This window comes from Serinus canaria, chromosome 12 (genome assembly GCF_022539315.1).
Source record: "Serinus canaria isolate serCan28SL12 chromosome 12, serCan2020, whole genome shotgun sequence".
NCBI classification, from domain to species: Eukaryota; Metazoa; Chordata; class Aves; order Passeriformes; family Fringillidae; genus Serinus; species Serinus canaria.
In genome coordinates, this window is record NC_066326.1 from 18,800,336 (window position 1) to 18,815,709 (window position 15,374).

The 15,374-nt window shown below is 43.4% G+C and overlaps 1 protein-coding gene across 1 annotated transcript; it reads right to left on the bottom strand.

Annotated features, from left to right (window-relative positions):
- Window positions 1-225: 225 nt before the first annotated feature.
- On the bottom strand, window positions 226-15,374 carry RAB43 (RAB43, member RAS oncogene family). Its single transcript, XM_030227959.2, has 3 exons — window positions 15,055-15,374; window positions 6,461-6,644; window positions 226-5,418 (listed from the first exon to the last, which is right to left on the bottom strand). The coding sequence occupies exons 1-3, from the start codon at window positions 15,262-15,264 to the stop codon at window positions 5,165-5,167; spliced, it is 648 nt and encodes a 215-aa protein (XP_030083819.2). The 5' UTR covers window positions 15,265-15,374; the 3' UTR covers window positions 226-5,164.

Below are 15,374 nucleotides of genomic sequence, written 5' to 3' on the forward strand. Positions count from 1 at the left end.
GTGGGAACAACTGAAGTGCATGCATTTCTGGAGGTGATGGACATTTGGAGGATAAGAGGAAGTCAGTCCAGCACCATTTGTTTAATTAAGAGTCCATCAGGTCATATCCTGTGTAAAAATAGACCATAAATAACTGTAGGACAGAACACATAATTTCTTAAAATTGATTTTGGTTCTGATCAGATACCACGACAAGGTACCTGCATAAAATAACAACAAAAGGTATGAATTGCCAAATGTTTACTTTAATTAAACCTTTTTTAATGATACATGGTACAATGTATCCACTACTTTGCTAAAATTCACAACAAAAGCAGGTTTCATGTTTAAAAATACTTCTTATAATAAATTCATAAATAGATGAAGGTAAAGTATAAAAAATTACCGTAGTATGCAAGCTTGCTCCCTTGTCTCCTCAAATTCCAAATCATTTAGTCAGTATCGAGATAAGAAAGTTTAAAAGCAAAACAGTTACTGATGATTAGAAATGTACAGCCTGCATCTCTTGAAGAAACCTTGAAAAGCAACAGATTTGTCCTAGAAAATGCAGAACCATTTTAACACTGTTATCACCCAAACCCCTCAAATCATTTTGGAATGCAGTGAATGAATTCAATATGAATTAGAGATTTTTTTCCTTCCCCCCCAGAGGTGTGTGTGAGCCAGACTGGCTGGGATGCTCCCTTCTCTGGACTTGTGGGATTTTTACCTGGCAGATCTCAGCGAGTGAGGCACAGGAGAGGGAAAATCTGGCTGACAGCACAGAGCACACCTGCCTATCAGAAATCTGAAAGAGAAATCTTTAAAAACAGTCACAAAGAACTAAATTCACCTTCTGCTCAGTACCAGCCTGTGTCTCCCACTGGCTTCCCCTGTTTTGGGAATGGTTTTTGTGTCTCACATCATTCCAGCACAACTCTGTGGGGAATCCCTGACTCTGCCCCACCAAACCCTATCAGCAAAGTTATTCTCCTCATCAATATTATCACTCTCCTAAGAAAGCATTTATTTTGTCAAGTATCAAACTACTCTTCACACTTTATCTATTTTAATATCATTTATAAAGGGGAAAATCTTCCTTATGCACAGCATTGAACTAGGAAATGAACATGAAAAATGCAGAATAATCAAGCTGCTCTGCCTTTCACATTAATGATTTTTTTTTTCTCTGATAATTATTTCCCTTTAGTGCAAAACCACTTCCCCACAAGTTTTGTGCTTTATCTGCAGTGGTACCAAGATGCTTTTGAAGACATTGGGAGGCATCTGCCTGCAGCTTTCCTGGCTGGGGGAATTCAGCTCCTGGCTCACTTTGAAAAAATGCCTTCAAGTTTTCAGGACAAGTTTGCATGCCATGTCCAGAGGACAATCTCCCAAACCTTGTTTTCACATATGACAGCCCAGGCACCCAAAAGGAGCAAGAGCTCCACTTTTGGTGAAGTTCTTGGAAATCTATCAGTATTAGCTAATAGGAGAGCTATTAGTGGTTTTAGCTGGGCTTCATTTGGATTTTTCCCCCTGAAAAACCTTCCTGCCAGTACATAGAGAGTAAGAAAATCATCAGGACTCTGGTCTTATTCTCATATTTCTCAAATTCTGCTTTGCAAAGCAAACATTAGCAGGTTTCTGGGCTGACATTTGGTTGTATATTTACATAATTATAAATATTTGTACAGGTTCCATCCATGATGATGGACTGGATGAGAAACTGGAGATAAAATTAGCTTAAAATCAATACAAAGGGTAACAAAGGCTCCTGGGAACCACATTCTGCTGATGATTTCATTTCAGTAACTGCCTCTGCATTCCACTCCCAAGTGCTACAAGACAGAGATCAATGTCCCCTCCTGTGCTTTTGTAATATTTTTGCACACTTTGGTACTGCCAAAAAGAAATGATAAATACTAAAGCAAATACATGATCAGCCAAGGGGATCTGCTTAAAAGCAATTACTGCACCATAGCCTTGTTAATGTTCAACTGGCAGCAAACAGATTTCTTGGCAAATGTTAATGCTGTGAACTCTGAACAAGCACTACTGAATTATTCACTTGATGTACATCAGTGCCCATTTATACCCTAGAGGGGAAACTCAGCTCTTTACCTATAAATCTCAGGTTTATTGCTCCTCACTCTCTCCACCCAGGTAGCCTTTTGGTTTCAGTAGGATTAATGGAGTTAAACCAACCTAAATTCCTAAAGCCTGAATTCCACAGCTGTGTGTGAGCCCCAGGTCTGATAAAGCCTTCAGCAGGGCACTGAAAAGCTCCACATTTTCTGCTTATTTCTGGTCAAGGAGCTCCCAGCCTAATGGGCAGTGAATAAAGGAAGGGTTTGGTAATCAAAAAAAACTTTAACCACTGATAGCCCAACCTAAAAAATCAACCAAGACTTCAGGTTTCTTCTGAAAAAAAACCAAAAAAAAACCCCAAGTTTTCTTCTGTTTCTTTTGTTCAGTTAGGAGGGCATGCAAACTTGTACTCCACTTGTTACAACACAGAAGAGCCAAGAGTTAAAGGACAAAGCTGATTTAAAGCCATGGTTTTAGTTTTCTGCAGGAAACAGAGAACTAACTGGAATTGGTGTCTTCATTGAAAGTACAGGAAACAAATCACTGCTGCTGTATTGCACATTTTCTGACTGAACCAGACAGACCTGCAGACAGAGCCTCACCCTTCAAGCCTAGTTTAAGAGCTAAATCCAGGCCAATTGTAATGAAAAGTGTAGTGTCTGGTCTAATTCTACTTATTCACTAAACAAACCTCAAAATGAAGAAAATGGATCAGTAATTCCTCAGTTCTTCATCTACTGTAAAATCACAATCGTTCACTGGCTGCACTGGAAGCAGGATTTATGTTCAGTTTGCTTCTTGTTCCAGTTTTAGGATGAGTTGCTATGTAAACTATGGATTTCAGTCTGAGAAGTAGCAATACTGCTCTTAAATGCAAATGGGTTTTTCCCAGCAGTCAGAAATTTGGCACTAAAGCTGCAGGAAGTGGGGGCTGAGCGCATCTGGGGGTCCCTGCTCCAGCAGAACTGCAGGTACAGACTGTAATGGGAAAGCCAAATGTCTGCAAATATTCTGTGCCTGAAGGACCTCACCAGCAGGAAAAGCAGCCACCAGCAGTTTTAGCCTGGACTGCCTTCACAGCTTCTCCTGAGAGCAGAACACAGGGAATACACCAGCACCCCCAGGGTTTGGAAAATTCCCATTTTCATTCCCATTCCCATTTTCAAATTCCCAACTGTCTAACTGGGCATTTATTGCCCACTATCTTTGGAAGCAGGAATATCCTGGAAAACCATCCAAAACCACTACCAAGTACTGCAGCTCAGCCTGCCCTTCTGCAGAAAATACCAGAACTGTGAAAACTATACTAGTTGAAAAATTTAAGGCCTTTTCATTCTCTCAACTATAAAATTTGAAAACTAACCCCTTAGACAGAAGCAAACAGGCCACAAAGCACACCTTATTCCTCAGTTATCTACCTCACAGTTTCAAAAAACAGGAAGAGCAGAGAATGATTCAACATTTGCTTCAGGAAGATGAATAGGATTAAAATTGGTATCCATTAGCCCTTTCCTAAATCTTCCTAATTTTCATGACACTGGATATGTTGGATGGCTGAACTGCTGCAGCCCTCACAGCAAAACAATTCCAGTCCTGGATTTTTCAAAGAGACAAGACATTCCCTTCAAATGGTGCTTCTTGAAAGTGACTCCTTCCAATTATCAGATTGCAAAATTCCCTTGCCACACCTGAACACCTCTGTTTTATCTGCAGAGTTTAAAATATTGCTGCTCCTGCTCTCTTTGCAAACCCACTTTTGTAAGGTGCCTGAGAGTGAAACTGCAGAAGAATCCATCAGCACCTCAGCTCCATCTACAAGGGACTCCACAGAGCTGCATCTGAAAGAGCTGCATCATGACATCTATTTTACTTCATGTAGACTTTTGATCCACTACGAAATATTTCTCCCTGCTGAGTGTTTTAAAGAAATGAAAAGCAACTGGTAACTTGTGACAGGGAGAGGGGAACATTTGGGTACAAAGCTAGGAGGGAATCACTCAAAAGGACACTGGTCTCTCACAATCAAGAGGTTGCAATCATGCAGTTCTCAGCTATTCTGAGGTCTTCTTTCCCATGATATGCCCATGCAGTTTTTAAAGAGATGGTTTGAAAAACAAAACCAGTAAAAAAAATCAAATCCATTCATGCCACTGATGCACTCTGGTAATCTACCACCAAATGCCTGACCAGAATGAACCCTGTGCTTGACCATCAGGCACATGGCAAGAGATCTTGGCTACAGTCAGGTCAAGGTTTCTCCAGTTCCTGTTTCCAGTGGTGCATGGCTTGAGTTGTGGAATGAAATGATGAGACCTGAGAGCAAAGTCTCAGTGATGCTTCCACCTGGAAAGAGGAGCTATCACTGTGCAAACAACAGGCAAATGAAATGCATCTCCCCTCTCCTCAAGGCTGCTCTAAATCACCACCCTGGTGCAGTGACAGTGCTCAGGCTGGTTTTGCTTTCTGTTAAAACTTCAAATGACAACAAAACCTGAGAGAAGCTCCCCAACCTGGGCCTGCTCCAACAGCAACTAGCAATCCAAATGCCCTAGGACAGGGGGCTGCTATTTGGTCCTGTAATCAAAATCTTGGCTATTCTGGCCCTTGAAATCCCATTATCAATAACACTGACACTTCCTGGTCACTGCTGCAGTGCTGAGCATTTGAAGAGATGCTGTCAAGACTGCCTACTCCAAAAGTGACCTCCTTTGCCACCAGCCCCATGCTAAATGCTCAGACCTTTGGGACTGCATCAGTTTCTTCCCCAGCCAAATGTCTTCCCACCCCAAAATACCAAGTTCAAAGTCATTTCCTCCATTTTTTGTAACTTGTATGAAGGTTACAGAAAATAAAACCGTGGGGACAAATGTTGAGTAAGTTTTTCAGAGGGTATGACTTTTAGGACCACCTCTCCAAAGTCCCTTTTTAAAAATAAGACACCAAAGCAAACAGGATTGTGTCTAATTCTACAAAATTGCTGGTTTCACAGGAGGAGGAGGAGGAGGAGGAGGAGAATATGGCTACCATGCTACTCAGCATTAGGGTGAAGCACCATCTAAATTCCAGTAAAGTTAGGGATATCAGCTAGCTCTTATCAGCAACCACACCCCCAGCCTTCCACAACGTCTTTGCTGTCAAGCTTGATGCTGTCAGTGTTCTTCTCACTGAACATGGGCCCTCCATGCCTCATCATCAGCTCGGTGGCCATCTTCACAAAGGCCTCCTCCACGTTGCTGGAGTCCTTTGCTGAGGTCTCTATGGCACAGATGATGTTGTCATAATGTTCAGCCAGGCTCTGAGCTTCTTCCAGCTGAACCTCTCTAAGGTCACTTAGGTCAGACTTGTTTCCTGGAAGGAAAGGGAACAACAGAGGGATTTGTAACTGCTTGTTTGTGCTTGGCAGGAGGGGCTGGGGCTGCCCAAGGAAGCTGAAGAATTCCCATTCTGTAGATTTTCAAAATGTGACTGAAAAGGCCCTGACCAGTCTGACTAGTCTGACTCTGGCCTTGCTGTGAGCAGGAGCCTGGACTGGATAACCTCCCCAGCCCTTTCCAACCTGTATTTCTGTATTGCCCATAAAGAACAGGAAAAGGAACTGAAGAGTGGTGCCTGTAGACCCTAACGGAAGGGAGCAGGCTAGAAATTGAAGTTAAAACCATTCTGTGAAAACAGCAGCTGTCTGCTGATTCCTAGGGAAATCCAGAATGGCATTGCTCTTGTATTAGCAGCTCTACAGGCCCCCAGAGCCACATCTGAGTCCAAACATTTGGGCTGGAAAGCAGAACCTCTAGCAAAGAACTGACAAAATCTGATTGCCCCCAAGTCCTTCCAGAATTCCCTGTCTGCTCAAGTGGGTGTGTGCTCCAACTCACAGAAACGGGGAGGGGAGGGGAGGGGAGGGGAGGGGGGGGAGGGAAGGGAAGGGAAGGGAAGGGAAGGGAAGGGAAGGGAAGGGAAGGGAAGGGAAGGGAAGGGAAGGGAAGGAAGGGAAGGAAGGGAAGGAGGAAGGGAAGGGAAGGGAAGGGAAGGGAAGGGAAGGGAAGGGAAGGGAAGGAAGGGAAGGGAAGGGAAGGAAGGGAAGGGAAGGGAAGGGAAGGGAAGGGAAGGGAAGGGAAGGGAAGGGAAGGGAAGGGAAGGGAAGGGAAGGGAAGGGAAGGGAAGGGAAGGGAAAACTCCACAGCAGCTGTGCTGCAGAACTGGGAAATCCTGGGCATCCCAGTTCTCCATTAAATGAGATGCAAAGGATTCAAAGCTGTTTACTCCTTAACAGAAGTCAACCAAAGCAAAACACCTCTGCTCCAGTGAATCAGCTCTTCTGGTAAAACTCCCAATTGGGTTATTGCACACACCTTAACTCCCTAATGCACAAGCACTGGCATTCCCAACTCACCAATCAGCAGCTGCACGATGTTGGAGCCAGCATACTTCCTGACATCCTCGATCCAGCGAGGGATGGACAGGAAGGAGCCCCTCTTGCTGATGTCGTAGGCCAGGATGGCCCCGTTGGCGCTGCGGTAGTAACTCTGCGTGATGGTCCTGAAGCGCTCCTGGCCCGCCGTGTCCCAGATCTGCAGCTGGGGGACACAGCAGGGTCACACACGGCACACCCGGACACACAGGGACACACAGGGTCACACAGCACACAGGGACACACAGGGACAACCTGAACCGTTCATGGACCGCTGTGTCCCAGATCTGCAGCTGGGGGACACAGCAGGGTCACACACGGCACACCCGGACACACAGGGACACACTGACACACAGGGACACCCAGTGACACCCACTGACACACAGGGTCACACAGCACACAGGGACACACAGGGACACCCTGAACTTCTCCTGGCCCACCGTGTCCCAGATCTGCAGCTGGGGGACACGGCAGGGTCACACACAGCACACCCGGACACACAGGGACACACAGGGTCACACACAGCACACAGGGACACCCAGTGACATACAGGGACACCCACTGACACACAGGAACACCCAGTGACATACAGAGCACACAGGGACACCCAGTGACACACAGTGACAACCTGAACCACTCCTGGCCCATGGTGTCCCAGATCTGCAGCTGAGGGGACACAGCAGGGTCACACACAGGGTCAACACATGTCACTGTCATATTTTATGAAAAATCCTTTTGCCAGGACTTCTCTCCTGAGAAGCTAAGAAGCCTCAGAAAAGAAATGTAAACAATAATTATCTGATTGCTTGGAATGTGGTTTGGCGGTTGCTCACCAACAGGTGCATCTTTGATTGGTCTCATGTGAATTGTTTTTATTTAATGACCAATCTCAGCCCACAGTCCTGACCAATCCTGTGTCAGGACTGTGGTCAGTCACGGGTTTTTATTATCATTCTTTTCCAGCCTCCTGCTGTCTCCTTTCTCTTTCTTTAGTGCAGCTTTAGTATATAATTTTCTTTTACTATCATATAATATCATAATATAATAAATCAGCCTTCTAAGAAATAAGGAGTCAGATTCATCTCTCACCTGGTCCTGGGGACCCTCACAACACCACCACAATTAATAACCACACACACAGGGACACACAGTGACACACGGGGAGCTCAGCACTCCTGGACACCTGACCCCTGTGATGAGGCAGAAGCCATTTATTGTTTACATGATGCACTCATTGATAGATTCTAGCCCTGCTGCACACACTGAGCACTCATCTCCTATCGGTGCCTTTGCCTGTCCACGTGCTCTGCGGGCACCTCTCAGAAGATGGCACTGGTCACTCTGCCAGCTCTTTCTTGTGGTCTTGGAATTCAGTTTCTTAGCTTCCTCTTCACTATTTTAGCACAGTTTATGTCCTAGTAACCTTGATGAATTCCAGAGGGCCCTGAGAAAATTCTGATAAGAGCAGTTACAAGGGGGATGGCTGGTGCACACTGCAGGCTAAGTGGTTCAGATACATTGCTACAGTGACACACAGTGACACACAGCAGCTGCTCTCCTCAGCCAAAGCAGAGGACTTGATCCAAATCTCCTGTATTTGCAATGCTTTGTACCCCTGAGTTTATCTAGCCTTTTGTATGTGATCTAAGAACAAGAACATATGCTTAAGAACCTCAATACAGACACATATATAATAACTACATATATATATATCTATGTAATCTACGCTGAGAACTTGGCTGCTCAGGGTTTGTAGCTGCATCAGTTGGGACCCTGGTTTCCTGCCAGCAAGCTCCTCCTGTGCCAGATTTTGGAACTCTCTGGTGTGCCCAGCCCTTTGTCACCCTTGGCAGCAGAACAGGGTGCCAGCCTGCAGCCAAGGTCACCCGGTGTGCCACTGACACTACAGGTGGGTTTTGGCCACCACACCATCTGTGGCTCTGCCAGTTCTGTAGGGCAGGAACAAAGGCAGCAGGATGTGGTCACATAATCTGAGAGCACTGAGGCTGCTTTAGAAGGAAATAGTAGACACTTAAAAGAAAAGAGTGTGTAAATGAAATGCCAGCAATCCTAGGTCTCAATAAAGTTAGTGAAGGATCTGTCAGTCTCATCACCTGTCCTTTTCTCAGTGGTAAAACACACATTACAACTGGGCAGGAGAAGAAATGCTTGGTTTCCATACATTTGCCTAAATCCAGCAGAATAAGAATTATGAGTTTGGTATCAGAGTTTCAGTTGCCAGTACTAGATTTTCCAGAGGAAGAAACCAAATAATTCAGAGTGGACAAACACAGTATGCTGCTCATAGGGAATTTCTTCATAAATCCCATTGTTTTATAGGTTGTCTGATGTCCCAGAACATGATGGTTTATATTCCAGGATCTTTTAATCTAAAGTAACTGTGGATATCCTCATCCTCAGTATAAATCTCTAATCCTTTCTGAATCTTCCAGAGCTCTTGGCTTCAATATATAGTCACACTGAAATGGAAGAACTTCCTTCTAAAAATTTATGTTCTGTTGCACTTTCACTTCTTACATTTCACATTTATCCAAGTGATAAATGGGAGACCACTGCCTGTCTTTTTGTGCCATTCCTTATATTCTGCATCTCCACTGAAAAAGGACATAAGCAAATATTACTGGGGTTTGGAGTTCTCCCATAGCATGGACCTTTTATTTATGGTTTCCCCCCTCTCTGAACATTCTTATTCTGAAGTGTTGTCAACAACTTAACACAATGTGCCAGACCTATTTTATACCAAATAATATGGAACCATTTTTCCTTTTATTTCTTTTGCACAGTAGTGTTTTCTTTGTATCTTCTGACTCTGCTGCATTTCTGAGCAGCAAATTTCCCTCTGGAAAAGACTGTGCTGATAAGATCTCATTTCCTGTGCTAGGCAAGCATTCAGATCCAGCTGATATATGTACAGCTGAAAGGGAATAAATCCCAGCAAAAAGGACTTCTCAGAGCAGGGGAAGGACTGTAATGGACTCAGAAAACCACAAAGCAATGATTATTAATGACACAGATAATGGTTCAGAGCAGTCAGCAGCAATTAGCAGGGAGCAGGAAACTGGGGGCAGGTTTATGGCTGATCTCTGCACTCAGGTCTCTCACCAGCCCTTTGTGTTTGTTAAATCTCAGTACCTGATCAGGTCAAGTGCTAGAAAAGGCTAATGATCATTGCCCAACTCTTGGGAAGGGCCTGAGGGATTCTGTGCACACAGACAAATTGGAAACACTTGAATTAAGAAATAAAATTGTTTCAGCTTACACTTTTCCTGTGGTGTAAATAAAAGTGCAGAGTGATTGAGCTAAGAACAACTCCCCCTCCAGTTTGGAAGCTTGAAAACCTTGTCTGGTCACATAGCTTGTAATTTGAATAATGTCTTCCAGCATTAAGAATACACACTACAGACACAGCAAGGAGGTGTTATGAACCAGATGACTTAATGTAAACAAGTTGTATTTCTAAAGGAAAAATACAGCTAATATTTCATGTAACATTAATCAGTCTGATACACAGTTAAAAATATAATTTAAGTAATTACAAAAATACCAGTTCTGATCCTAAGTAAACACTATTTTCTCCAGCATGTCTACAGAGATAAATGTCACAGAATTCTACTGAAAAAGAACCATGACAACTATAAAAAAATACCAATCACAACTATAACTTTAACCGTGAAAAGTTAGTAAAAGTTTTATATATTATTTCTGTTAAACTATATTTACAAGCACATAACTCTTGATAAAAAATAGCAATTGAAAACTCTTGGAGGAAAAAAAAAGTAGTCTTAGTATTCTCATTCCAAAGTCCCTCAGTTTAATTAAAAGTTAAATACCAAAAGAACTGTACTAGCCACAGGTTACTAAAAAAGATATGCTCACATATTCTTTTGTATTGTACAAGTGTATGATGTAAGTTGTAAATGACATAATAGTTATTATTAATTTTGAATATTCATTAAGATAAATATTATTTTAATAAAATTTAACTAATAAAAGTTATTGTTTTAATATAATTAGACTACTAATAAATAATGCTTAATTCTTACTTAATATTAATACTAAATTACTTATTTCCTTGATTTATGTGTTTCAGCTTTGTAAATGACATGATGGTAGCCATGTCTGTCACTCAGTGACCTTTGAAAGCTGTTCCTGATTCTGTAATTACTTTGGCAACTCCTTTGGCGTAAGAAAGGCAGAAAGAAGTTGGGATTGCTGGAGAATTGTGCTGAATTCGTTTGAAACTACTAATTAGAAACACCTATGAAATCAGAGATTGGTGGCAGGGGGACCACTGCTAGGAACAGAAGAGAACAGGGAATAAATACTCCTTGTTCAGAAGGAATATGGCAGAAGAAAGGAGCCACCTTTCTCATTGTTTCACTAATTGTTTCACCACTGAATACTCATTTACTCACAAATGTTAATTGTTTCACCACCTAATACTCATTTACTCACAAAAGCTGGGTATTTTGATCTCCTCTTAGCTTGGAATTTTTTGGACAGCCACACTCCTCATGGTGGCACATAAAGGACAGTGAGAGACACCAGAAAAAATCCAGGACAAGGAGTGTTTCAACTGGATGGAAGGAGAAAAACAGAAGGTTCCCTGGGAAATCATTCTGGGATGTCTGCTCAGGCTAACAGAAAGCAGATTTTGAGCTAGAGGGACAGAGAAAATACTGAAGATGGTGAGTGGCAGGTTGGCCAAAGAGCACAGTAAATGACCATTATCAAATGGGCCAAGGTGGCTGTTCCTGCATTGATCAACATATTCTTTATCAAAGGTTAATGCTTAACAGATGGCCCCAAGACACAGTAAATAATTTCTCCCTCCCTTACTTCCTACATAATTTATTAAGTACTTTCCTGATTCTTCTAAAGTACCACAGGAGTTCAGGTGTGCTTTTGCTTGTGGAGCAGCATAAATAATGGCTAAGTGCATCCTCCAGCTGATACCTTGCTTTACAAAAATAGAAATGTCACTTTTGCAGCAATATTCCATAAAATTTCCCAGCAGTGAAACTGGACCTAAAGACTGTGCTAAATGACTCTTAACCAACTGTGTCTGAATCCTGTCATCTCAAATGGCAAACAATAACATACATTCCTGTAGGCTGGCAAGTCACAACACTTGCTCCTAAAAACATTTACTGAAACAGCCTTGCAACTTAATCCAGGCAGTTTCTGCCAAAAGCAACATCTCTGTGGCACTGTATTTCAATTTAAAGTGATAGTCATAGACAGAGCAGGCAGGATAAACTGCCCCATTCAAATGCTTCCCTACACAATTTTCAGAGAACGAGGAATCCCTCTTTTTTGGGAACACAGTATTCCCATTTGCTGCAGGTTATGAGTGCCAAATGAGTTGACAGAGAGCTAAATTTTCCTCTGGGTACCAAAGAATATTGCTTCCAATAGCTCTGCTTTTATCTGTGCAGCAAAGTCATTAAATCCCCAGTGAGGAGACAGGACACTTAACAAGTCACAACTCTGTATTACTGGCAATTTGGCCAGATCATGACACAAAATATATTTTGGGCCATTCTGAAAGGAATGCAGTTCACAGCCATGAGGCCTGAACCAAAGCCAATAATCTTGATAACATATGGGCTGAAAAAGCCTGTAGATGAAAAAGTGCAATGGTACTTCTTCATTTAAACACTTCTTCAAATAAAGAAGTATTTGTTGTAAAAGGAATGTGTTTGCAACTGTTCTTCTCTCCTGCTACTTTCTGAAAGTTATACTGAGAGAGAAAAACTGTGGCATAGAGGAAAAAACACTTTATGTAAAACAGTATGAAATGACAACATAAAGTAGGCACTAAAGGCAGTTAATTAGCTCACAGGAGGTAATTTATCAAAAGAAAAATACTTTTGTTATTACTAACCATGATTTATGGACTTGGACTTAGGAATGTCCTTGCTTATCATTATGTAAAACGTTGGTTCCAGCATTTTATAAATATCTTTTCTTACAGTGACATAACAGTTATAAAACGTTTTTGTTCTGTTTGCCAGATTTTTTTCTATCACTCAAAGAACATGTAATTATTTTATCAATAGGACTTTAATCACTATGCATTAAATGATTAACAAGACCAACTTTTAGGTGCTGCAGTCTGCACTCTAGGGCTGAGCCAGCCAGACAGGATGGCTTTTAGAGAAAGCAGCATGCCACAGTTTCAAACAGCATGTACTAGAACATTTCTGTAAAGGAAGACAGCCTGCAGACATTTCACAAAGCTGATCTACTTCTTTATGAAGTTTAGTCAGCTCCAGCAGTGTGTGGAACTCCACGAGACACTTGAAAGAACACAGCTGCAAGGTGCAAGGAAAGCCTCAAGTTTCATAAATAATAATAATAATAAAAAAAAAGTTATTTGCAGCACCTTAACCTTCAGTATTCCAACAGGCATCTTTTCCCTTATCCAAAAAACCACCAAAACCAACCCCACATCAAAAGAAAGCGAGACCTAAAATCCTTGGGTTCCAAATGTTTCAGAAATGTTATGTAACTGTGACAGGAACATCTGAAGTTTGAAACAGAAAGGGGCACATTGAACCCTGATTTGTTTGTTTCGATCTCAAAACAGGTGTTGTTGGGTTGCAGTACTACCCCTAGGAAGACTAAAAATGAAATCCAGGCCACTGGGGAGGGGGGACATGTTTTTGTAGACACTTTGTTTTAAAGGAATTTCTTGAGATGAGCCTCTGAAACATTACAAAACCAGGAATTGTCTCATTCCTGCATCATTTGCTAAATAGAAAACAATACTGTCTAGAGTGGCATAACCCCCTAACAGAACCAAAGCAGCAGACAATTACCTGGTCTGCTTTTGTGAGGCAAGAAGTGCAAGCAGAGTGTGTAAGGGAGCTCCAAAAAGTGCAAGGAAATGCTTCCTTATTTCCTGTTTCCAAGAGCACACTGAGCAAACCTAACCCAGGTTAGATGGGCTGCTCTGAAATCTCGATCCAACTGGAAAAATCTGATTTAAAATTCACACACAGCCCACATCTTAACTGACCAAACAAAACAAAACAAAACAAAAAAAAAAAAAAAAAAAAAAAAAACCTCCAAGCAAATGCTTTCATATTCAGGCTGTCCCTGACCCAGCAGCTGACAAAAGTATCTGTAAGGTCAATCAGCAAGTGTTGGATTAATTTCCCTAAAGTAATACTTAAATATTCTTTTTCAATATCTGCATTCCTCATTTTTTTCTAAGTGGAAGTACAGAGCAGCCCAAAGAAAAAGAAAGCTTCAAGACCTTAACTTTCTGCCTTGTTTTTTGTAAAACACTTCGAAATAACACCCAGGTTTTGTTACAGCCAGGCTCCTAATCCTGGAATACCCAGGTGTAAGCAGTGACAATATGAAAAAGCACACCTGGGAAGTTTGGCTGATTTGGGGCACTCCTGAAGTCCCTGGCACCAGGAACAGACACATCTGTCACTTTCTATGTGCCCGGCATTTAAACAGAGGCAGGTTTCCACCTTCAAGGAGAAGCCCCACTCTTCACTTGCCAGAAAGTGTGGGAGAGGCACCGACAGCTCAAACAGAAAACCTGAGTTTGCTCTTCAGCTCCTCAGCCAGACCTGACAGGGAAAGGTGGGACACTAACAAGGAAATAAACACTGCTGCAGGGTATGGCTATGGAACTGCTAATCCCTCTCTTTCCCTAGAAAATACCAGCCTTCATTTCTGTTTTCTGCAACTTTCTCACCATAATATTCTGCTCACCAAAGTTAATTTATAAGAAAAAAGCAACAGAGGACATTGACACCTACTTTGGCAAACATAGGCCAAAACTTAACCGCATCACTGTGTCTGTGTGTTACCACAAGCTTTACAATTCCATCATCTTCCTCCAGGCAGTAACTGAATTAAATGCTTTTTAGTTTAACTGGGGGTAACGATAGCTGCAGGACCCCACTCTGGAGGGGCTGCTGAAGGGACTGATCCCAGTTTAAAGCATCTACTATAAACCACAGATGCTCTAAACATTTTCTCCCCACTGTTCACTTGCACTCCTGTGCTCAGAGGGTGAGAACAGTTGCAGGGAATCTGTGCCACTGAGAATCTGAGGACAGATTCACGGGGTGCCTGTCCTGGGCTGCTTTCTAACCCTAACAACCAGCTGATTTCCTCCAGCATAACCAAAAAAAAAAAAAAAAAAAAAAAAAAAAAGAGATGTCAAATTTAGAGTTTAATGGTTCTATAAAGAAGAACCGTGAAAACGGCACTTCCTGTGACACCCAGTAAACAGTGTCTTAAGATAACAGCACGCCTAATTTAAGAACCTTCTCTCAATGTGCCAGTTCCACATCCCTTTCTGGAAGCACGGCAGTCCAGCTGAGCTTTCTTCTGCCTTGTAAACACACCAGAAAGAAGCCTGAGCAGAGAGGGGGGCTGAGCCAGGGCTTGCCCCGGCTCTGGGCGGAACCGGCCCGGCCCGGCCCGGCCCTGGGCGCGCTCGGTGCCGCCCGGCCCGTCCGGGTCCCTGCGGGCAGCCGGGGATGGCGGCCCGGAGCGAGCCCGGCGGGCCCAGCGCCGCTCACCTTCACCCGCTTGCCCTGGATCTCCAGGCTCTTCATGGTGAAGTCCACGCCGATGGTGCTGCCCTGGCGCTCGGAGAAGGCCCCGGTCTTGAAGCGCTGCACCAGGCAGGTCTTGCCCACGCTGGCGTCGCCGATCAGCACCAGCTTGAAGAGGAAGTCGTAGCTCTCCTCAGGGTCGGGGCCGGCGCCCAGCGCGGCCACTCCGGGCATGGCGGGGCGCGCTGCGGCCGAGGGCAGCCGGCTCTGCGCACCGCAGCGTTGCGCCCGCCGCCGGCCCCGCGCCGGGACCGCCCCTGCCCGGCCCGCCCCGCTCCGCCCGG

Bases quoted from the DNA above. Each gene is read 5' to 3' on its own strand.
- RAB43 (XM_030227959.2), bottom strand. From the start codon at position 15,264: ATGCCCGGAGTGGCCGCGCTGGGCGCCGGCCCCGACCCTGAGGAGAGC. The intron at 6,645-15,054 runs GTGAGCGGCGCT...TGTGTCCCCCAG, and splicing joins TCCAGGGCAAGCGGGTGAAG to CTGCAGATCTGGGACACGGC. The intron at 5,419-6,460 runs GTGAGTTGGGAA...CTTTCCTTCCAG, and splicing joins CATCGTGCAGCTGCTGATTG to GAAACAAGTCTGACCTAAGT.